At 36.5% G+C, this 25,132-nt stretch overlaps 1 protein-coding gene across 1 annotated transcript in view; it reads left to right on the top strand.

Annotated features, from left to right (window-relative positions):
* Positions 1 to 25,132, top strand: part of MTMR9 (myotubularin related protein 9) — a 54,035-nt gene that overhangs the window by 2,143 nt on the left and 26,760 nt on the right. Inside the window, exons 2-4 of the mRNA XM_049631372.1 lie at positions 11,632 to 11,740; positions 16,074 to 16,199; positions 23,283 to 23,456. Coding sequence (XP_049487329.1) covers positions 11,632 to 11,740; positions 16,074 to 16,199; positions 23,283 to 23,456 — 409 coding nt within the window. The remainder of the gene's footprint in view (positions 1 to 11,631; positions 11,741 to 16,073; positions 16,200 to 23,282; positions 23,457 to 25,132) is intronic.

Genomic DNA, 25,132 nt, shown 5'->3' with positions numbered 1-25,132 from the left:
AAATATAGTGCTTGTCTTTCAGGACTTCATAGGCCATCATCCAACCTCTATTCGTCTATCAATATTTAGTTTAACCCTGTTAACTGCCGCCTCTTTTTGTAGGTTCTTCTTACAAAGAAGGAATTTCCACAACTAGAAGTAATTCTCACCTTGAAATCCTTTAGCTCTTTAATTATACCTCTTTAATAAGTGTATGTTACCATTTGTATTTTGATAGTTACATAGATGTTAGCTCCTTGAAGTCAGTACTTAACATTTGGTTAATTTTTATCTCTTTCCAAACTCCTAACGTGGGCAGATAGGCATATAGGAAGTAAAAGATGGATTGACCCCCGAATGGTCTGTGGTGCTATAGAATACAAATTACTTATTTATTTTTTTAATTTTTTAAAAATGTTTTTTATTTATTTTTGAAAGAGAATTAGACAGAATGTGAGTAGGCAAGGGGCAGAGAGAGAGGGAGACACGATATGAAGCAGCCTCTAGGCTCAGAGCTGTCAGCACAGAGCCTGACACAGGGCTTGAACCCATGAACCCACGATATCATGACCCAAGCCAAAGTCGGATGCTTAACTGACTGAGCCACCCAGGTGCCTCTGAAGTAGAGTTTCTCCTCACCACCAACTCCCTTTTCTTTTTTTCTTATTTCTTTTTCTGTGGTTGCTTTTCACACTTTCATTTCATGATATTTACATAGCATTTACTACATGCCAGGCCTGGTAAGGCTAACAAAGTATATAAGACATGACATTTTAACCTGTTAGGGCAGAAATGACAAATTGTGTATACATTTACCTTTTTCCCCAGGAAGCAGCATGATGTGATGGAAAGAGCACGAGCTAGGTGGTCAGACCAGAGTTTGTTTAATTGTTGTGGTCAAGAAATACTTCCATGTGTCTTCTATGTGCTGATCACTGTCTGGGCTCTGCAGGTACAGTGGTGACTAAGGTGGTTGAAGAATTTGTGTACCAGTGGAGGAGATTCAAATAAATCAACAAATAAGTAGATAACGATGTCAGGTAATAAGTTCCGGGAAGGAAAATAAAGAAAGATGGGAGGGTACAGAATGCCCGTGTATTTAGAAAGAATTTCAGAGAAGAAAAGTGACATTTAAATGAATGACATCTGAATGAAGAGAGGAAGCTAGCAGTGTGAATATGGGAAGAAGGAGCATTCCAGCCAGAGGGATCAGGGAACGCAAAGACAGGAATATGCTGGGATTAGACAAGAAAAAAGATAGAGACCAGTTGGCTGGAGGGCAGTGAGCAAGGGTAGAGGCTAGAGGCATAGCAGAAAATGGTTGGAGGGATAAGCAGGGGCCAGATGGTGTAGGGCTTTATTTGCCGGTGTGATGGTTTTCACAGGAAGCCCCTGGAGAGTTGAAAGCAAGGAAGTAAGAGCAGACAGACAGACTTTGTAGATGATTCCGGCCGCTGGCAGAAAATGGATTGCAGAGGGGGAACAGTGGAAGCAGTGGGCCCAGTTAGGAGACTGTTGAATAGTTCAGGGAAAGGGCAGTGGTGACTTTAGAGTGGAAGCAGGGGCACCTGGGTGGCTCAGCAGGTTAAGCGTCGGACTTCTGCTCAGGGCATGATCGCACGGTTCGTGAGTTCGAGCCCCGCATCAGTTTCTACACTGGTGATGCAGAGCCTGCTGGGAATTCTTCCTCTCCCTTTCTCTCTGCTCCTTCCTCTCTCTCTCTCTCTCTCTCTCTCTCTCTCTCTCTCTCAATAAATAAATAAATAAATAAATAAATAAACTTGAAATAAAAAAAGGAGTGGAAGCAGTAGTAGCATGATCAGAAGCAGGCCAGTTTGGGGTGTGTTTTGAAGGCTGAGCTGCTATGCCTCGTGAGTGAGTTGCAAATGCGATGTGAGAGGAAGAGCAGTATTAAGGATGCCTCTTTTAGTGCTGCCTCCGGTGGGGTAGGTGTCCTTGGACAAGCCACTTAACCTCTCTGAACATCACTTCTATCACACAGAGGAAGACAGCCCTTCTCGTATCTAGTAGTAACTTCTATTTGGGTAACACGTCACAGGCTCATGTAGTGCTGTTGTGCACGTTGCATACATAATTTGATGTGGTCCTTTCAGCACACAAGGTGTTACACAGGTTTTACAATTATACCTTTTTCTTTTCATGGACCTTACATGTAGAGAGTTGAGTTAATCCTACTCAGTTGATGACTTGTCATTTTCAGGATGGATTCATTACAAGGTTTTCTTGTTTTTGTTTTTTTTTTTTTAATTTGATTCATCTTCAAGCCCTAATTTTCATGCCTGTTTTCTACCTCATCCTCAGTCCCTATAGGCAAGTAATGCTGAGTGTTGCTATTTGTCCTTGGATATATGTATATTCCTATAAAATATATAGCACTATCATGTGTGAGTTTAATTTCCCTCAGTATGAGTATGTTGCAGATCTTGTTCTATTTCTCAACATTAACTCAGTACTCTTGTTCAGGATCTCTTCCTATTGCTGTGTGTACATCCATTTCACTGCTTCTGATGGCAGAATAGAATCCCAAATTATCTACCACATTCTGCTTTTCTGACCCTCCAGAGAACCTCCAACTTCCTGCTGTCACGACATATTCTGCCCCTCCCCCGCTTCATGTGTAAATTCTCTCTCTCCCTCTTTTTAAAAAAAATTTTTTTTTAATGTTTATTTATTATTGAAAGTCAGAGAGAGTCAGAGCGTGAGCGGGGGAGGGGCAGAGAGAGAGGGAGACACAGAATACAAAGCAGGCTCCAGGCTCCGAGCTGTCAGCACAGAGCCCGACGTGGGGCTCGAACTCACAAACCTCGAGATCATGACCTGAGCTGAAGTCAGATGCTTAACCGACTGAGCCACCCAGGCGCCCCTCTCTCCCTCTTAAAAAAAAAAAAAGTGCTTAAAAGTTGGGTTTGTTGTCTTTCTGGCATTGATTTGCACTGGTTCCGTGTATACTCTTGAGGTATTATTCTTTACTTGGACATGGCAAATGTCTTCTAGTCTCTCACCCATTTGTTGACTTTTCTGTGGTGTTCTTTGTTGAACAAAAGGCCTTAATTTTAATTCAGAATTCATCAATTTTTACTTTATTGTTTGTGCTTTTTAAGTCATACTGAAGAAGATCACTAGGATATTCTCTACATTTTCTTCCATATTAGCTTTATACTTTTACCCTTCACTTTTAGTACTTTAATTCATTTGGATTCTACCTTCATTTCAATTGTTTTCCTCCATGTAGCAAGCCAGTTTTCTTAATATACCATTACCATTGGCTAGCAACCCATTCTTAACTGATGCATCATAACATATATCAAGTGGTTTCATATATGTATAGCTTTCTCTGTGTCCCATAAGTTTTGTAATGTTATGTGTTTGTTTCCATTTGTTTCTATTTTTTCTAATTTACTGTGTGATTTTTTTTTCTTTGATCCCTTGGTTGTTTATGTGTTTAAAAAAATTTTTTTAATGTTTATTTTTGAGAGAGAAAGAGATAGAGTGTGAGCAGGGGAGGAGCAGAGAGAGAGGGAGACACAGAATTGGAAGCAGGCTCTGGGCTCTGAGCTGTCAGCATGGAGCCCGATGTGGGGCTCGAACCCACAAACTGTGAGATCATGACCTGAGCCGAAGTCGGACACTCAACCGACTGAGCCACCCAGGTGCCCATGGCTTGGTTGTTTATAAGTGTAGTGTTTAATTTCCATAATTTTGCGAATTTCCCAGTTTTCCTTTTGTTGTGGATTTCTAATTTCATCCCATTGTGTTCAGAGAAGATACTTTGTAAGATATCTATCTTTTTAAATTTATTGAGGCTTTCTTTGATTTGTGACCTAACATATGTCAATCCTGGAAAATGTCCCATGTGTATTCTGTTGTTGTGTAGCATGTACATGTCTGATGTGTCTAGGTGGTTTATTGTGTTAAGTGTCTATTTCCTTATTTATCTTTAGTCTGGTTGTTCTAGCCACTATCATGAATAGGGTATTAAAGTCTCCAACTATTTTTCCTTCAATTTCTGTCAGTTTTTGCTTCATATATTTTGGTTGCCTGTAATTAAGTGTGTAATATTTATAATTGTTATATCTTCTTGCTGTGATGAATCTTTTTTCGCATATAAAGCCCTTCCTTGTCTCTTGTAACCACTTCTGATTTAAAGTCCATTTTGTCTGAGATTAGTATAACTGTACCTATTGTCTTTTGGTTACTGTTTGTGTGGAATATCTGTTTTCTGTCTTTTCACTTTTAACCCCTTTGTGTCTTTGAATCTTGAGTCTCTTGTAAGACAGCATATTGTTGGATCATACATTTTTTTAAATGTGTATTTATTTTGAGAGGGAGACAGAGAGAGAGAGAGAGAGAGAGCAAGAGAGAGAGAGCAGGGGAAGGGCAGAGAGAGAGAGAGAGAGAGAGAGAGAGAGAGAGAGAGAATCCTAAGCAGGTTCCATGCTGTCAGTGCAAAGCCTGACACAGGGCTCCATCCCACGACTGCAAGATCATGATCTGAGCTGAAATCAACAGTTAGGTGCTCAACCGACTGAGCACCCAGGTGTCCCTAAACACATTTTTAAAAAAAGTTTTATTTTATTCTGATAAGAGAGAGTGTGTGAGTGGGGGAGAGGGGCAGAGGGAGAGGATCCGAGGCAGGCTTCACACTCAGCGCGGAACCCAATGCAGGGCTCGATCCCACCTGAGCCAAAATCAAGAGTAGGATGCTTAACTGACTGAGCCACCCAGGCACCCCCAGACCATGTTTTTATTCATTCTTCCAGTCTCTGTCTTTTGATTGAACGGTTTGTTTAATGCATTTACATTTAAAGTAATTTTTGATAAGGAGGGACTTCTGTTACTGTGCTGTTTGTTTTCTATATGCCTTATAGCTTTTTAGTCCCTTAATTACTGTTTTATTTTGTATGTAGTTGATTTTTTGTAGTGAAATATTTAAATTTCTTTCTTGTCTACTTTTATGTATATTCTGTAGCTATTTTCTTTAAGATGATCATAGGCATTACATTTAACATCCTGAAGTTATAACACTCTAATTTGAATTTATACCAGCTTAACTTCAATAGCATACAAAAAATCTACTTCTTTATAGGACTGTCCCTACTTTTTTTCATTGTTAATGTCACAAAATTACATCTTTATACATTGTATGCCCCCAAACATAAACTCATAATTATTGAAAATGCATTACTCTCTTAAATTATATAGTAAACAAAATTTGGGGTTATAAACCAAAGTTATAGTAATACAGTAATATTAACTTTTATACTAATAATTTTTTCTTTGAATGTACTAATCTGTTAAATCATGTAGAAAACAGAAAGTGCAATTACACACCATTATTACATATTAGCTTTTATAATTACCCATGTGTTTACCTTTATTGAGATCTTTATTTTTTTATATAACTTCAAATTACTGCCTAGTGTTCTTTCATTTAATCTTGTAGGACTCCCTTGAGCATTTCTTTTTTTTTTTTTCTTTTTTTTTAAGTTTATTTTGAGAGAGAAAGCATGAGGTGGGGAGGGGCAAAGAAGGAGGGAGAGAGAGAGAATCCCAAGCAGGCCCTGCACTGTCAGCATAGAGCCTGATGCAGGGCTTACACTCAGGAACCGTGAGATCATGACCTGAGCCAAAGTCAGATGCTTAACTTACTGAGCCACTGAGGTACCCCACCCTTGAGCATGTCTTGTAAGATAGCTCTAGTGGTCATAAATGCCTCAACTTTTGTTTATCTGGGATTATCTTAATTTCTCCCTCACTTTGGAAGGACACTTTTTTCTGGATATAAGATTCTTAGTTGACAGTTTTTTCTTTTAGCACTTTGAATATATTAGCTCACTGTCTTCTGGCTTCCAAAGTTTATGATGAGAAGTCTGTTTATTATCTTATTGTGGCTCCCTTGTATGTGACAATTTACTTCCCTCTTGCTGCTTTCAAAATTTTCTCTTTGTCTTTTGAAAGTTTGATTAAAATGTGTTTTGATGTGGTTCTCTGAGTTTATCTTATCTGGATTTTGTTGAACTTCTTGGATGTTTATATTCATGTCTTTCATCAAATTGGGGAATTTTTCAGCCATTATTTCTTCAAATATTCTCTCTCTCCCTTTCTTTTCTCTTTCTGGGACTTCCACAATGTGTATGTTGGTTCTCTTGTTGGTATCCCACAGGTCCCTTAGGCTCTGTTCTCTTTTTTTCAATCTTTTCTCTCTGTTCCTCAGACTCAATAATTTTCATTTTCTTATCTTCAGGTTCATTGATTTTTCTTCTGCCTGTTCACATCTGCCTTTGAATCCCTCTTGTGAATTTTTCATTTCAGTTATCGCACTTTTCAGCCCCAGCATTTCTTTTTGGTTTCCTTTTAGGTTTTCTCTCTCTTCATTGATATTTCCATTTTGTTCACACATCACATTGACTTTCTCTACATCTTCCTTTGGTTCTTTGAGCATCTTTAAGACAATTGTTTTAAAATCATTGTCTAGTGTATCTGCCATCAGGTCTTTTTCAGGGAAAGTTTCTGTTGATGTATTTTTTTCCTTTGACTGTCCCATACTTTCCTGTTTATTTGTATGCTTTGTGATTTTTTTTTTTTGGTTGAACATTGAACATTTGATCTAATAATGTGGTGATTCTGGAAATCATGTTTTTCTCCTTCCCCAAGGCTTGCTCTTTTTTTGTTGTTGTTTTGTTGTTGTTATTTACTTATTGTTGTTGTTGATGTTGTTATTTATTGTTGTAAGCTTTCTCTATGCCAAGGATCAGCCTAGAGTATAAATTTAAGGTCATCTTAGGGTTTTTTCTGAGCCTTTCCCTGGGCATTTCCAATCCTAATTTTCCTGATTTATGTAATTGTCTTTGAATGTCTTAGTCTTTAATGTCTGTCTCCTGAAAGGAGAAGAGTGAAAAATGAAATGCAGGCAGGGAGGGGAAAGGGGACTGTTGTTTAAAACTCTGGAAGTCACTTGTTGGGGAGAGGCTTACAACAATGGGGAAAGATGCAATAACAGATGCAATAACCAGATGTCCACTGGCCTCTGCTCTTCTGTGATCAGAAGCAGCAATCAGCTAGCACACAAATCCTGATATTTGTAGGACAGGATCTCTTTTCTCTGATGTTTGGAGGACAGGGTCTTTTTTGCCCAACCTAGCTTCTGCAAGCTGTTTGTAAGTTGCTCCAGGAACGTGTGCACAGCTGCCCACCTCATGGGTAGGATGCATAGCTGCTATTTTGCTAAGAGCTGAATTTATCCAAAACTTACCATCCAGGTCTCTGGAACTCTGGAAGTTGCAAGCCTTAGTAGACTCTAGAGTTATAAAACAGTCACATCAAACAGATCATGCCAATGAAATTGCTGTCTAGGTTGGGAGACAGATTCCTGGTGCTTTCTATTCCACCATCTTCCCAGAATCTTTCCCTTTACTGAGTTTTGAGTGTTTTTAAAAATATATAGTTTAGATACAAGTCTTTTATTATATAAGATCTGCAAATATTTTCTGTCTGTGGCTTGGATTTTCATTCTCTTTAACAGTGTCTTTCAAAGAGAAAATGACTTAAATTTTGAAGAAGCCCAATTTACCAGTTCTTTTATAGATTGGGGTTGCGGTGTCTTATCTTAGAAATCATTGCCTAACCCAAGGTCACAAAGATTTTTTCTCTTTATCTTCTAGCACTTTTATAGTTTTAGGTTTTATCTTTATGTATATGATACATTTTGAGTTTTTATATATGGTTTATCGTATATGTGTGTATGTATATATATTGCATATAGATATCTGATTGTTTTGCCCTTTTTTCAATGCATTGTCTTTGCATCTTTGTCCATATATAAATAGAACTGTTTCTAGACTCTTTTTTCTGGTTCATTGATCTGTTTATCTTGATGCTGTTACCACACTACCATACTGTCGTAATTACAGTAGCTTTATATTAAGTTGAAATTATGTAGTATTACATAATTGTTCTAATTAAAAGTTCTGTCTATTTCAGGTCATTTGCATTTCCATATGAATTTTAGAATCAGCTTGTCAATTTCTTTAAAAAAAGCCTCTGATTTTGATGAGAATTGTGTTCAATCTGTTGATAAATGAATTTGGTAAGAGTTAACATCTGATATCTAAATATTGAGTGTTCTGCCCCATGAACAAAGTGAATCTCTCCATTTATTTTATTTAGGTCTTCTTAAATTTCTTTCAGTGATGTGTTGTAATTTTCATTTACAGATCTTAGGCATCTTTTGACAGATTTTCCTCTAGTCCACATTTTTAGATGCTCTTTCAAATGGTATTTTAAAAATTTCAATTTCTAATTGCTCATATGTATTAATTATGTTTTTTACTTTTTGTATTTTATAATACATTGATGTCTTAAGCCCCTTGCAGACCTGAAGTGGGACTGCTTCCACTCAGGGTTAGCTATTTCCTAGAGATAGCAAGAAAATTGCCTGCAAGCACACCTTTGATATGCAGACCAACCAATCTCAAGTCCATACCCGCATCTGCTTCCTCTTATCAGGCTTCTGCAGTCAGGACCACTATTCTCCTGTCCTAAATTCTTCCAGGGCCAGGTACCAGACAACCAGGGATCACTGGTATAACCCAGAGCCTGACAGAATTATTCAAACTCTAATCCTAAACTTGCTCAGCTCACCTACCCTGCCTTTCCCATTCTTTTCTGTGAAACATCACAGAAGTTCTGGCCCATCCTTTCCTCTCGCTCTGTCTGCCTCCTGACTGTCCCAGATGCTTCCCCATGTGGCTCTGAGTGACATAGTTTGCCTCTCCTGTTGGGAAATGTGAGTAACAAAATAACTTTTCAGTGACAGTTATCTCCTGATCTATCAGCCTCACCATCCTGAATAAAAACCAAATCCTGGGCGTTTTAAACAATTGTTGCGATAGTATATAGAAATACTATTGATTTTTGTGTATTGAATTTGTATCTGGCAGCCTTACTAAACTCATCTTTTAATTCTAATAGCTTTTATGTATTTTTCATTGGCTTTTCTAAATAGGCAATCATGTCATCCTCAACTAAAGACCATTTTATTTCTTTGTTTTCAATCTGGATGCCATTTATTCATTCTGGTTTTGTTTTTTTGTGGTTTTTTTTGTTTTGTTTTCTTTTGTTTTGGCCTTATTGCACTGGCTATTAACTGTCAATACAATGTTGAATAGAAGTGGTGAGAGTGAACATCTCTGTTATTTCTGATATTAGTGAAAAAGTATTTAGTTTTCACTGTTAAGTCTGTAATTAGTAGTAGGGTTGTTTTGTTTTTGTTTTGTTTTGTTTTGTTTTGGTAAATGCTGTTGAAGATGTTTCCTTTTGTTCCTAGTTTGCTGAGAGTTGAGGTTTTTTGTTTTTGTTTTTTAAAATCAGGAATAGATGTTGACTTTTGTCAAATGCTTTTTCTATATCTATTGAGATGATCATGTGGTGTTTTTCTTTTTTAATTTGGCAATATGATAAATTGCTTTGATTTTCAAATGATAAACCCCAGTTGCTTATGATGTATTATCCTTTTCATGTATTGTTGGATTTAATTTGCTAATATTTTGTTTAGAAATTTTGCATCTGGGTTCATGAAATATATTGGTCTGTAGTTTTCTTGTAATGTCTTTTTTTTTTTTTAATATATATATTAGGGTTATGCTGGCCCCATGGAATGAATTGATAAATAATTGCCTTTTCTTCAACTTTCTGGAAGAGTTTGTCTTGAATAGTATTTTTTCCTTAAACATTTTGTAGAATTCATCAGTGAAGCCACCTAGACCTGAAGGTTATTTTGTTTTTGTTTTTTGTTTGTTTGTTTGTTTGTTTATTTGTTTGTTTTGGTGGTGGTAGGGAGGAGATTTTAATGAACATTTCAGTTTGTTTAATAGCTATAAAACTAATTAGGTTCTCCTTGAGTTTGTGTCTTCTAGGAATTTGTCCATATCATTTCCCTTGTTGAATTTATTGGCATAAAGTTGTTACTAGTATTTCCTTTAATGTTTTTAATGCCTGTAGAATCTGTAGAGATTCTCGTTTCTCTCCTTACTGGTATTGGTAAATTGAGACAGATTTTCTTTTTTCCTGATCACTTTGGCAAGTGGTTTATTGCTTTTATTATTTTCAAACAATCATTTTTGCTTTTCTTGTTCCCTATAATTTTCTTTTTTCTCTTTCATTGATTTTGGCTCTGATCTTTATTATTTAATGTCTTCTGCTTTGGATTTAATTTGCCCTTCTTTTCCTAGTATCCTGGAATCTGAAGTCACTATTAATGAAACTTTCTTTTTTAATATAGATGCTCTCCTCAGACTATCAGCCCCACCCAGGTTCCCTCTCCTGTGGCCTGGAAACTCAAAACAGTAAACTGGGGTATTTGTAGGACTCATCTTGTTTCCCATCTCCCAGAGATCTCTGTTCTTTGTTGCTTGATGTCCAGTGTCTTGAAAACAGTTCTTTCTTATATTTTGTCCAGTTATTTTGGTTGTTTCAGGTGGGAAGGTAAGTCTGGTCCCTGTTACTCTACCTTTGCCAGAAGTAGAAGTGCCAAGAATGTGAGTTTTCAAAATAAATTTTATAAGCGGCATTCTAGTGTGTTGATAGGTTGTGGATGTCTGGTGGAATTATCTTTACTGGGATTTGACCCGTGCTGATAACGTCTGCTTGTCCAAATTAACAACGCAGTGGTGAGAGGCATAGGGATGCTTACAATTCAGATGGTGTTCAGAAGAGTGGCTGTAGGAGATGTCTTTCTAAACTGGGCAAAAAGTAGGTTAAATGAACAGCATTTGGACAACCTAAGAATTCCTAGTTAAGGAATACCCAGAACTATTAATGGAAAAGATTTAGGGCCAACCAGTGGCAAAGCAAAAGAAAAATCAGAGCTGTTAGCAAGTACTGACAAAACAAAACAACTACAATAAAAGACAAAAATTCCAATAAAGGTAAAATTACATTTGCACAAAATTTACTGATACAAAATTTGTAATTAGATATGACATTGGTTTAGAATAGATATTGCAAGCTAATAGTTTTTAAAGACTGAAAAAGAGATATTTATATTTAAAATCAACTATTAAACTTGGAAGTAAGTAAAATCTGAAATGAAGTGTTTTTCTACGTTTCAGAAATACCTCTGTACAAACACTTACCACATTAATTACAGATCTTTTTTCTTCATTCTTTGAAGCAAGGTCCCAAATAATTTTCATGAAATGAATTGGCCTAGTATGAATTACTTTATGAATTTGAAATGTTTTTAAGTACATATATTTAAAATAATTTATGGCTCACATTTTAGTAATGCAAGCTTGCCTCCTCCCTAACTAGACTAATTGGGGAGAAGAAAGGTGAATGTAGATGGTAATTCTTTTTTCTACATTCTTTTTTCAAGGAAATAATCATATGCTTAAAGATAGAGACATATATGGGGGTGCTTGGGTGGCTCAGTTGGTTAAGCATCCAGCTCTTGATTTCAGCTCAGGTCATGATCTCCTGGTTTGTGAGTTTGAGTCCTGTATTGAGATTCACACTGACAGTGTGAAGTCTGCCTGGGATTCCCTTTTCCTCTCTCTCAAAATAAATAAATATACTTTTTTTAAAAAGATAGAAATGTATATGTTCCTAAGCATAATTTGTAATTTTTTACAGATTTGTGGGACCGCTGGGTACCATCATCATAAAATGTAAAGACTTTCGAATAATTCAGTTGGATATTCCTGGAATGGAGGAATGTTTGAATATTGCCAGTTCCATTGAGGTAAATGTTTCAGAAGCAAAATCTGGTGAAAGTAAATAGTAATAAAAAAGAACCTTATATTCTTACTCAGTATAGCTCTTATGTTTGTTTTACTAGATATTTGGTCATGTTCTATGACTCACATATTGAAAATTGTTAGGAAAAGCCTCACCCGCATTCATTGTTATAGGAATGTATTAGGCTTTTATTGACTTATAGCAGTTTTTAGTGTTCTGGGTTCCTTATTCCTCCAGGTTCACTCATTGTAGCATTTGACAGAATTTCCTTCCCTTTTAAGGCTGGATGATAATCCATTGTATGTGTATATGGTAAGGCTTTTGTTAGAAGTTACTTCTTTTATCAAAGCAAATAATTATACCAATGATTATAGCCCTGTGTTTGTTTTTAGCAAGTCTGAAGCAAACAGAGAATGTTTGCTTGTCTTAGGCAAATGTTTGCCTAAGACTAAAAAGTGTGTTTGTTTTATATTTGTATAAACAGTATTGACTGTCTCTTCAGATTTCAAATAATAGAAATTTTACTTGGATAATTTAATATTTAAATTGAGGAGCTCACTTCATTTTCTTCCCCATTCAAACCAACTATTTTGGTTTACACTCAAATTTTCAATTGCCTTATTTTAAATCATTGCTACTAAATTATAGTAATTAACTTTATGTTTATGGTATTTTCTAGATAATTATAGACACACTGATTTCTTTTCCTTCCGTCTATGAGTGACTAATCTGGTCTTTGTATCCAAAACAAATGCTAGTGGCTTAACTATTAAAAGGAGGCAGAAAGGTTTAAAAATCTATAACTAGGATCATGTTTGGTTTCTAAACAAGAATAGAGAAATAAAAAAAACAACTGTTGTGGTGCTGAGAAAATGGCATGTAACCATTTTACCTTCTGCCTTTGCTAAATTTTCCTTAAAGGAAATGAGAAGATGAGCTGAACTGTTTGTCTTACCTATCTGTCATTTGGAAGTGACAGAGTAATGTTGATTTGGCCACATTCGCTAACGTGGGTAAGAAACACACTGTGGTTTCTAGGCTGTTAAGCTGAAATACTGTCCTGCTCTTTGGGCAAGGAGATGCTACTGACCCATTTCATTTCAGTTGTGGGTTTGGATTTTCACTGGCCAGTCTGCATTTTTCTTTTTATCTGTTTTATGGGTTACAAGATAGCTGGTTGGTGGGTGTCAGTGAAATTGCATATGGTGAAGGATAGTGGTGAAGAAAATATAGGGCAAAGCTATTAACCCACTTTCTGATTGCATTTACTTAGCTTTGTTAGCATCTGACACTAATCAGTTGTTTCATTAGCTGTATATAGTACCTAAAATCCTTTAGAAACTGATTATATAGAAACCCTTACAGCTGAAAAGAAGCTATGAATTACGAGCCATTCTCATAATTTGACCTTAGGAAGTGAATGCTCTTCTGGTTATTTTTACAACGTAGTAAATGTCCATAGTGAACGTGGCCTCTTGCCTTTTGCTGGTATCTAATTTCTTTCCTATCTCCCCTATATATCTTGATATAACTTGGAAGTAATAAGTGAATTTCTTATATAACACAGTTGAACTGTTCTTTGCAATCAAGAATCCATATACCCAAATATATTCTGCTGCCATAAATAGAATCCCACTGGAGTAATAACTTGCAAGTGCTCGTTTTTCTAAATCATAGTAGGAAGGCTGATGAAGCTTTTTTCTATGTAGTTTCTACTGTCTTTTGGAGTTGAAATGTTTTCAGTTCTTTCAGCGTTAATGAGTTTAAAGGAAAAGTCCTAACCTCTAGCGATACAAATTGTGATCACAACAAGTCAGAATATGAGTGCTTATTATCTGCTAAAGTGACTGCTGACTTGCATTAAAAATCACGGGAAACCTGGGTGGCTCAGTTGGTTAAGCATCCGACTTCGGCTCAGGTCATGATCTCACCCTCTGTGAGTTCGAGCCCCGCATCGGGCTCTGTGCTGACAGCTCAGAGCCTGGAGCCTGCTTCAGATTCTGTGTCCCTCTCTTGCTCTGTTCCTCCCCCGCTCATACTGTCTCTCTCTCAAGAATAAATAAAACATTTTAAAAAATTAGAAAAAAAAAATCATGATTGTACCAGTATGCAAACAGTAGGAGGTTCCTTGAGAAATTAAAAATGGAACTACCATGTGACCCAGCAGTCTCACTTCTGGATATATAGCCGAAGAAAACAAAATCATTATCTCAAAGAGGTATCTGTACTCCACTGTTCATTGCAGCATTATTCATATTAGCCAAAATATGGAAATACCCTAAGTATCTGTCAACAGATGACTGGATAAAGAAAATGTGACACGTATCTATATATATAATGGAATATGATTCAGCCTTAAAAAACAGCAATCCTAATATTTGTGACAACATGAATGAAATTGGAGGGCTTTGTGTCAAATGAAATCAGACAGAGAAGACAAATAATTGCATGTTATTACTTATATGTGGAATCCTAAAAAACAAAAACAAAACTTAATAGAAACAGAGTGGAAAAGTGGTTGTTGGGGGCTGGGGAAATAGGGACAGGTTGGTAAAAGTTACAAACTTGCAGTTATAAGATGAATAAGGTCTTCAGATCTAATATATACCATGGTCCCTCCAGTTGATAACACTGTATTGTATAACAGACATTTTCTAAGAGAGTGGCACTTAAATGTTCTTAACAACAAAAGGTAAATATGTGAGGTGATGGACATGTTAATTGACTCAATGGGAGAGTCCTTTCACGGTGTATCAGATCATCACTTGAAATATCTCTTAGTTTTGGTAGTTTTGCCTCAGCAAAGATGAAAAAAGATTTTTTAAATATTGCAAAAAATATCTTAAACCAATGAAAAAAGTAAACCAATTAAATAAAATAATGTTTGTCCTGAACGATGACAGTTCTGGCCTAGGTCAGATGTGGACACTGGCCATTCTGTTTCTGTTTAGTGTGATTGGAAGCCAAAGACTCTACAGAAGTGGGTAATGGATTATCCAGCCCTGCTTCTCCATATTTTCTGTTTTATGAGCTCTGGGGGGAAGGTGTCATGATTTATGAACAGACAGAAGAATAGCTTTGGATGGGGATGTTTTTGTTAAGCTGCTGAACTACATGTCCAGTCTATTTTTTACTAAGGCTTGGGCCCATTCTTTTGTGAGACTGATCCTTCTGTGACCTAGAGGGAGGTAGCTTTATTCTGAGAGTTTTGGGGAGCTAGCATGATGTTGGGGCCCTGCCCTCCTCCAGAAGAGTGTCTCCATAATTCCTGGAATTTGAATTATGCTAATTGATTTTGGTGCCTTTTTTTGCAGCCATAGAAGTGCTTTTCATAACTCCCCTGTCAGAAGGTTGAAATAGCCTCCATCACCTGGAGGCTATTTCATCTGTCTGTTCCTCCCATTTAGTCAGATTTTCTTGGTGGTGTTACCCAGAATTCAAGAGTTCCAGATGAACACAGGCTCTTTTGGGGACCACAGAGTTAATGCCGCAGGTTGAGAATGGGTCATTCATTGTAACATAAAGATAATATGATACATGACCAAATGGCATATCATTCTAAGGAGGTAGAACATGAACATTGATGGAGCATATGTGGTGCATATATGTGAAGCATATAATTGCCAAGATCAATTTCAGGGTTTATCATGTGCCAGGCACTATTATTAACAGGACTGTTTTATACGTTATGTTTCTTAATGCTACCAATAGCCCTATGAGTTAGGTACTTTAATTCCCCGCATTTTCGAGCTGAGGAAATGGAGGCATTAGAGTGGTTACATTAGTTAACCATTATTGCACTGGGATCTGGAATTTGAGTCTAGCAGTTTGGCTCTAGTCTGACTCTTTGGCCACTTACCTGTGACACCCTTATTTATGGTTATTAACAGACACTGATTTTATGTAATTTACATATGTTGATACAGTTGATAGCTGGGATTTTGAGCCATGACCTTGCTTGCTAACAAAACGTGTTTATTTTCTGATTTCCAGAAATATTTGGACCTTTTTATTAGGCTTTGTTAAGTGGTATCAAAAGGAGTTATTTAGTTTTTCTCCTAGAATAGGTGTACACACTTTTCTTGTCCTTGTGTTCATTCAGCAAATGGTAACTGAGTGTATGTTGTATGTTATGTGCCAGATACATACCTTGTTAGATGCTAAAGGCATGGAAATTAGCTTCGATAAACTATACATCTAGTGGTAAGTACAACGTTAAAGAAATATATTGGGTGTGTATCATTATTGATCATATTTAATACCAATTTGGCAGTTAGAAAGTGTTGAAATTGCAGTATGTTCCTTTTCCTTTCTTTAACTTCCTTTTTATGCCCTAGGCACTGTCTACCTTGGACTCTATCACTCTGATGTACCCTTTCTTTTACCGACCCATGTTTGAAGTGATAGAAGATGGCTGGCATTCTTTCCTTCCTGAGCAAGAGTTTGAACTCTACTCTTCAGCTGTGAGTTAACTTTTCTGAGAGATCTATATGTAATGAGAAATAACCCAGCACCGTACTTGTGAAAATGATCACTTCCTTTTGACAAGTAATAAGGTGTTGTTGGCTTATCTATGCCTAAAAGAAATTTCTGGTAGTGATTAGTAATGCAACTTCTGCCATTCAGAGATTTGCGTAATTTATTTTCAATGCTGTAGCTCAAGTGATTTTTCCACTAGTGGATTTGCTGTATTCCAAATACTACTTTTTTAATTTCGAAAATGACATTGATAAACCATTAAGATCTTCATAAAGGTAATCCTGACATGTTTGAATTAATTGTTGATTATTTTAAAAGTGTCTCCATAGATACAATTTTATATGTAGTAATTAGGGTCTGAGCTATCCCAAAGAAGTCTGTTGAACCCACTGTGTACCTAAGACAGCATTAGAGAAACATAGATCACGTTTGTTTCTGTGGGATAATTTTTATGTTTTTAGAACTTGGGTTATTAAGACCATGTTACTAGAACCAGGTTTTCTTTCTCATTCTTCACTATTTTACTTCTTTCTTTTTCCGTCACACCTATGTAAATGGACCCGGTGGGGGTGGGGCGGGGCATGGGGATGAAGAAGTAGGGACCAGGGTGCTATGTAATTTAAAGAATAAAGATGTTCATGGCAAGCAAAGTGTCAAAGGAACAGGAAGTTCACATTCTTATTTATGGGGCATTTTTGTGTAGTTTGTGGATAACTACCTGTATTTACACTTACATTTAGTGTTTTTATTGCATTACAAACTGCATAGTAAACATTCTTTAAAAAAAAAATTTTTTTTAATGTTTTAATTTATCTTTGAGAGAAAGAGAGAAAGACAGAGAACAAGTGGGGGAGGGGCAGAGAGAGGGAGATGCAGAATCCGAAGCAGGCTCCAGGCTCTGAGCTGTCAGCACAGAGCCCGACGCAGTCCTCGAACTCACGAGCTGTGAGATCATGACCTGACTGAAGTTGGACGCCCAAACGACTGAGCCACCCAGGTGCCCGCATAGTAAACACTCTTAAATGCATGATGCTTTTCTGTTGTGTCAGCTGCCACCTAATGGTTACCTTAGGGGAATCCTCAATTATTTCCTAGGTGGCAAATGGCTGTCACATGGTGGTCAGAAAGAGAGATGTCTGGATGATTTGCTTGGTTACCCAAAACTGTCCATACAGATGACCTGCCTGTGATTTATCTTGGAGATAGGTGCTGTGAGTGAACCAGTGTAATTCTACATTCTACAACTCAACATTCAAGTTAGTCTCCTATTCTGTGCAGAAATCTCCTGTTCGAAAAAACAACCATGATGTTGTTGTTTAGCCTCTGCTTGAACTCTTAGTGTGGGAGAATTCACAAAAACACAATGATGCCCCGTTTGGGGACAGCTCTTATGCTGAGCTGAGCTCTGTCTCCCTGTACACAGAGCCAATGTTTCTGATGTTACCTTGTGTTACCCAATTTATCTTATTCCTCTACCGTGAACTGTTCCTCAAATTAAGAACTTTTATGTCCCCATGAAGTTTTCTTTTCTGTAGATTAAATGTCAGTATTTACCTCAACTTTTCTTCTAGTAACAGTGACCTCAGGTCCCCACACTGTCCTGGTTGCTCTTCTCAACAGGGCCTTCAGTTTGTCATTTATTCTCTTAAACATATGGTACCCATAACACTTGGTGTAGATTGGAACTATGGCTGGTACTTTAAGGCAGCTTAAGTTTGAATTAGCATTTTTGAGAATTAAGTTACTAATGAAATAAGTGAAAATTCCTGCATCTCACATGTGTTACTAAGGGATCCTCCCTATGTTTCTGTTATTTTATTTACGTACTAATTTTTACTCAGATTCAATACTTCTCCTTGTAGACATTTTCTTTTTGGCTCAGCTAATTATTTAAGCAATTTGTATGTTTGAAGTTCTGGTATTTTCCTGCAAATTTTGTAACCCACAGATTTAATGAGAACATCTTCAATGCCTTGTTTGAGGTATTACTAGATTATGGAAATTTAAGATGAGCAAAGCATGGTTCCTTCCTTCTACTTGTTCAAAGTCTAGCAATTATTTAAGTAATCAAGTACAATAAAAATAAGTGCTGACAAAAGTATCCACAAGGCACAGGGAAAATGACATAATTAAATTTGTGTTACAGAAAATCAATTCTGAAGCAAAATGCCAAGAAACTGCTTAAGAGGCTACTGTAATAATACAAAGGTGGTTGGATATAGCACCGAAAGATTCAGAAAGTAGAATTAAAAGGCGTTGGTGACCCACTTACTGGATGTGAAAAGGATGCTACCACTGAGATAGGAAAGGCAGAAAAAGAAATATGTGTAGAGGGAATGAGTTCAGTTTAGTTTGGGGCATGGCAATTCGAATGGCCTGTATGGTACATGTCATTGAATGTATACAAGAAATAGTCTAGAGCTTACTTGAGGGATGTGTTAAAAATGAAAAACTGAGACTAACCAGCAAATACATTGTAGAAACCATGAGGAGAAACTGAGATTGCCTAAGGAGCATCTAAAGTAAAAAGGATGCTAAGGATTGAACCATTTAAGAGGTAAATGGAGGAAAAATCCAAGAAAAGAGCAAGTTTCACATAGGAGGGAGTCAACAGTGTGGACAGCTTCTTATTCATTGTTTATTTTCTCTTTCACGGCGTAGAATATAAGCTGCTAGAATATTAACTTTACAAGGGCAGGAACAATGTCATTCTTGTTTTCTACTGTATTGCTAGCATATGATCAACGAAGAGTAAATATTTGTTGAGTGAATGAATGTAGGAATGTGTATTTATTCAGGATAGGGCAGAAGGACAGGAAAGCCTTCTATGTATCATTAAAAATCCTCTGCCAGGTTAGACATCTATCACTTAATATTCTTTGAGTAAGTTTTTTTTTTTTTTTTTTACCATGTAAAAACTTTATAATATTAGCCAGTCCCTACTTCATTATTATGTCCAAAAGAAATGTGTGGTATTGAATTAGTACTAAAGCTAGCTATCAGGATATTGTGGGTTGCATCCCAGATATATTATTGGCTGCTTGACTTTCTGGGACTCCGATTCCATGTCTACAAAATGAAAGTATTGAACAAAGTGATCTCTAGAGTTCCTCCTATGTTAAGCATGCTTTTTATTCTAGGATATCATGAAAGATTATTTCAGGTACTTTGTTGAAGTACACATACACAGTATATGTGTACTCACCTAATCTACCGCTTTAGAAATTATATATAAAAAGGTGATGAAGTCCTACTTTTGATTGAGTAGCTCCTATCTGACAAGACCTCCTGCAGAGATAGATGACAAACTATGAATAAAACACAAAAAACTGCCATCTGAAAGCTCTGGTAATTGTACAGAAAGCAGCATATTTTGGAGGAATCAAAACATAGAGACAGTGAAGGCCAGAGTGGGATTTCTATTTGGGCGGCTTTGTCCTCAGGTCAGCATAGTTGTGGGATTGATACTGTGGAACAGCTAACGTTCCAATAGAAAGCCCACCTTCTTCTGGTGGGAGGAGCCGGGTGAACGGTTTGGGGCAACCAGAGAGCCAGAGAAGGGGAACCTTGATTTTGTGTGCAGCCTTGAACTTCGGGCTGATCTCGAACCTTGCTTGCATGGGGTAGACTGAGATCAGTCAGAACCAAGATCTGAGCTGCCATGCACCTCAGGTGTGACAGAATTTGCAGTTTAAATCTAATGAAGTTATTTGCCTACTGCAACAATGGGTAGTGCTATGTTCCAATAGAACTTTATTTATAAAAACAGGCAGTGGGCTGGATTTGGCTTGTGGACTATTGTTTGCTGACCTCTCATTAAGATCACAGTTGTTTCCAGATTGCTTTATAGATTCAGTGCAATTCCTATGAGAATTCCAATACGTGTGTTTAATAGAAATTGACAAAATTATCCTAAAATTTATGTGGATATGCAAAGTTACTAGAATAGTCAAAACAACTGTGAAAAAGAAAGGATTTACATTATTTGATTTCAAAACTTAATGTAAAGTTATAATAATGAAGAGAGTGTGGCATTGGTATAAGGGCAGACTTATTGATGAATGGAATAAAAGCTAAAACTATAAAACTTCTTGAAGAAAACACAGGAGAAAATCTTTATGACCTTGGATTAGGCAAAGATTTTTTAGATAGAACACCAAAAGTGACTGAAATCAGATTAATGATTTCCTAGTTTGAGATGTGGAGGAGAGGATATGGACTGCAAAAATACACATGGGATTTTTGTGGGAAATGATTGAAATGTTTGTTATCTTGATTGTGGTGGTGGTTTCATGAGTGTATATAGCTGTCAAGACTCATGAAATCATGCACTCTAAATGGATCTAGTTTATTTTTCCATACAAATAATAAAATCTCAAAATTGATTAAAAAGAAGAGAAAAAACTTAATGTAAGGTTAAGTACCTGATTGGAAACAAAGAGTGATCTAGAATACAGATCTGAAGTAATTGCTCAGAGTGCAGAGCAGAGAAACAAGGAAGATGTGCAAAATGATAGAAAAGTTAGACACGTGTATGAATGATAAAGGGAAAAGATCCAATATTCATTAAATGGGAGTTCAAGAAGATAATAGAGAATATGGGAGAAAGGCACTATTCAAGTAGGTAATGGTTGAGAGTTCTCCAGAATTGATGAAAGCCACAAACTCTTAAAGTGTCCCAGGAAGCACTATGCAAGACAATAAAAAATAAATCTTTAGTTAGATGTGTTGTAGTCCAGCTATTAAATCGTAAGGCAAAGAGAATATCACAAAGTAAGTCGGAGAGAAAAGAGAAACTACATATTGGTGTAATACAATTAGAATAGAAAAAAATTGGATAGAATTAGACATCTATTCATGATAAAAGCTCTTAGCAGAATTGGATTTGAAGGGCATTTATATCATCTGGTAAATGCTGTCTGATAAGTCTGATAAAGCTACCCAAAACAAAAACATGAAAAAAGCAAGTCTTTTATCATTCTCTTTAAGTTCAAGACTGAGACAAGTTTGTCCACCACCACTACTTGCTGGTTCATTAAGACAAGAAGGAAAAATAAAAGATACAAAGATTGAAATGAAAGAAGCAAGACTGTCATTTTTACTTATATGTTTGTCTACACAGGAAACTGAAAGAGTCTTGAGATTGTGAGCATTTCTGTATACCAACCACAGTTTTGAAAAACATATGACTAAAATGCAACAAAAATATAAGGTTTCTAGGAATATATCGAAGAAAAGTTAGGCAAGGCTTTTATTGAGAGAATTGTACAACTTTGTTGAAAAAATTAAGTAAGCTTTAAAAAGGTGAGAGACACTATGCTCATGGACAGGGAGATAGAATATTTTAAAGATGTCTTTAAATGAATCCATAAAATCAATGCAGTCTTACTAAAACCACAATGGGTTTTTACATGAAATTAGATAAAAGTTGCACAGAGAAGCTCAGGTACTCTTGAAGAACAAAAAAGAGGGAGGAGGAGACTTAGCCTACTAAATATCAAGTTTATTCTAAAAGCTATGGGACTTACTACAATAAACCAGTGGGACAGAATAGCGAACCTTCTACGTATGGGAACTTAATATATACCGGAAGTGGCATTGCAGGTCAATGGATGATCATACCATTCTCCAGAGTAGGAAATCAGTAAATAATGTCTAATAGTGAAATTCAAGAAGTAACAGTATAATCACGTTATTTAGAAATTTGGATGTAGGGGCGCTTGGGTGGCTCAGTCAGTTAAGCGTCCGACTTAGGCTCAGGTCATGACCTCACGGTTGGTGGGTTCGAGCCCCACGTTGGGCTCTGTGCTGACAGCTCAGAACCTGGAGCCTGCTTTGGATTCTGTGTCTCCCTCTCTCTCTGCCACTCCTCCACATGTGCTCCGTCTCTCTCTCTCTCTCTCTCTCTCAAAAATAAAACATTACAAAAAATTAAAAAAAAAGAAATTTGGATGGAAACACTAGAAATAAAAAGCTATAAGAGTTGAAAATGATTACCTCTGGGGAAAGGGAATTACGTGATGGAGGTGAACAGGAAACAGGTAAATTCCTTTTTTCTTTTTTTAAATAATGAATTTTTTAGAAACTGTCTTTAAAATTGGTAAGAGAATAACCGAAAAGTGTAAGTGGTTTAATTAAAAAATATATTGTATCTTGTAAAAAGGTTTTTAAAAAAATTCTCTTTTCCTATAGTATGTTGAATATGCTTCAATTTTATCTTCCTGGTACTGCACCTCTTGGCCAGTATGTCACGCCAAATCTGATTTATCAGAATGTATCAAAATTTGCATATTCATAACTTTATTTTTTTAACTGTAAAAAGGTTTTTTTTACTGTCTTCAAGTGGTTTTTATTTTTGATGTTTAAAATAAGTTGTCATTTGATAATCTTATATTGTATACTCTTAGTCCTCAGTATATTGAGTTAGAAATTATTTCATTGATTCCTAAGTATAATTTTTTTTAGCATTAAGTGGTTATTATTTTAAGAAAGATATCACCAGTCTTTCTATATTTTTAAATAACAGAAGGGAACAAGGGATTTGATGTAGGTAGTAGCTCTATTGTTATCATCTGGTTAAGCATTATCTAGAATATTACAGTCTTCCTGTTGCTGTACTTAAGAATACCAAAAATAAAGTTAAATGCTACCCCAAAAAGGATGAATGGGATGATGTTGGCCTTGATAGCATGGATATGCTTAAATATATTTAACTTGGAGAATAGGCGACTACAGGGGAAACAACTGTCTTTCACATATTTAATAGGATGCCATGTGAAATAGGAAACTGGGACTGAAGCCATGTAAAAACAATAGAGGAAGTTACAGAGCCACATTTGCCCAATATAAGGAAGCACTTTCTAGGAATGGAGAATACCTAGCAATGTAGGAAACGGACTCTGAAGAATAGAACTCCTTTAAGTATGGGTTGGGTATCCTTATATTAAATTCCCCAGAGATGGCTTCTTCATTGTATGAAAACTGATCTCTAAGGTCCTTTAAAATTTTCAGATTATTTTGTAACATTGAGATACTTGCTTAGCTTTGAAGTATTTTGTGTTTTCCAGACCAGTGAATGGAGGTTAAGCTATGTCAATAAGGAATTTGCTGTCTGTCCTTCTTACCCGCCAATTGTCATAGTGCCCAAATCCATTGATGATGAAGCTCTTCGGAAGGTAGCTACGTTTCGGCATGGAGGACGCTTCCCAGTACTCAGCTATTATCATAAGAAAAATGGAATGGTATGTGTACAGTATTGCTGCTTGATCTATGAATGCCTTGGTTTACAGATCTTTCCTTAGAAATGCTCCACTTTCTGTGTACTTGTTCATTGATGCAATTAGTCTCCCTTGCCAGAACTTCCTTCTTTTAAACATTAGGGAATCAGGAGTAGAGTGTTTTCCATGATTAGGATATGACTTTGAATTCTTCTCATGATGCTGCTGAAAATTAGAAAGGCCAGACAGGTGGGGCGCTTGGGTGGCTCAGTCGGTTAAGCGTCCGACTTCAGCTCAGGTCATGATCTCGCAGTCCATGAGTTCGAGCCCCACATGGGGCTCTGTGCTGACAGCTTGGAGCCTGGAGCCTGCTTCGGATTCTGTGTCTCCTTCTCTCTCTGGCCCTCCTCTGCTCTCTCTCTCTCTCAAAAATAAATAAATATTAAAAAAAAAAAAAAAAAAAGGCCAGGCAGGTTTATTTTAAGGACTCAGTACTAAGGGAACTAATGTTTATTTGATACTTAAAATAACACTGTTAGGTAGAAAAATAAATTTCTCTGACCAGAATAATGGCAGAATTCTTTTTTAAAATTATTTTTACCCAAATTTCCCTGTAAAAAGTAAATTGAGCAGACATTTTTATTTTCAAAAAGGAGAAGAATGTCACGTTATTAGTTACAATTTAAGTAAACACAGGAGTCAGTAATTGAATAATGCTTGCTGTATGTATGTTTCCTAAATATTTTCTAAATCTGTTTCTGTCCTCTTATTTTCTCTCAGTCAATAAACTCGGCTTCTCATTTTGAAACCAATAGTAAAATAGTGGATAAGTTATGGTCATTTTCCGTTGCCTTTTTTCCCCTGGATAATAAGTCAAGCATGGATATTTAGGGTAAAAAAATTTCCAAAAAATTGGCTACTTTGGCATCAGATCATCTATCCCATTTGCATAGTAGTATTTCTGTTTGTTAGAGAGTTCATTACAAAGCATTTTAAAAAGGGATATTAAATATACTATATGTCCATTTACATGGTTAGTGCAGTCTGGGAGTTAGCCATTGTCATCCTCTGGATGACCTTTCTTGATCATGTTAAATTTCAAGGTAGTGAAGATAACAGCACATGTTATGGGGAGAAAGTGAAATAACTCTAAACCATTCACCAAGGAAGAGATCTGTATAATATTAATTTCTTGAGAAAATGAAAGGTTTCAAAATCAAACCTTTCAAAATATATAGTTGATGGTCTTTGGAAATAAGTTTCTAAATCCTGAAATATTGAACAGGATGAAAGAGGGTAACAGGAGAATAAATAATAGACAAGCAGCGTTAAAGATATTAAAAATGATTCCCCAAACATAAATAGTACATAAACTTTATTTTACCATTGGTGGCTTTTCTCTTTATAGTTTTTCTCTCTTTATTGTTCTTTCTTTTTTTATTTTTATTTTAGAGAGAGAGAGCATGAGAGGGGAGAGGGGTTGGGGGCAGGGGGGAGAGAGAGAATGAATGTGAATGAATCCCAAGCAGGCTCCACACTCAGCACAGAGCCTGATGCAGGGCTTAATCCCATGACCCTGTATCATGACCTGAGCTAAAATCAAGAGTTGGTCGCCAAATCTACTGAGCCACCCAACCGCCCCTCTTTTTCTTCTTCTTCTTCTTCTTCTTCTTCTTCTTCTTCTTCTTCTTCTTCTTCTT

This window comes from Panthera uncia, chromosome B1 (genome assembly GCF_023721935.1).
Source record: "Panthera uncia isolate 11264 chromosome B1, Puncia_PCG_1.0, whole genome shotgun sequence".
Lineage (NCBI taxonomy): Eukaryota > Metazoa > Chordata > Mammalia > Carnivora > Felidae > Panthera > Panthera uncia.
The sequence above is the reverse complement of the archived record's forward strand: the minus strand, read 5'-3'. Positions and strand labels throughout refer to the sequence as shown.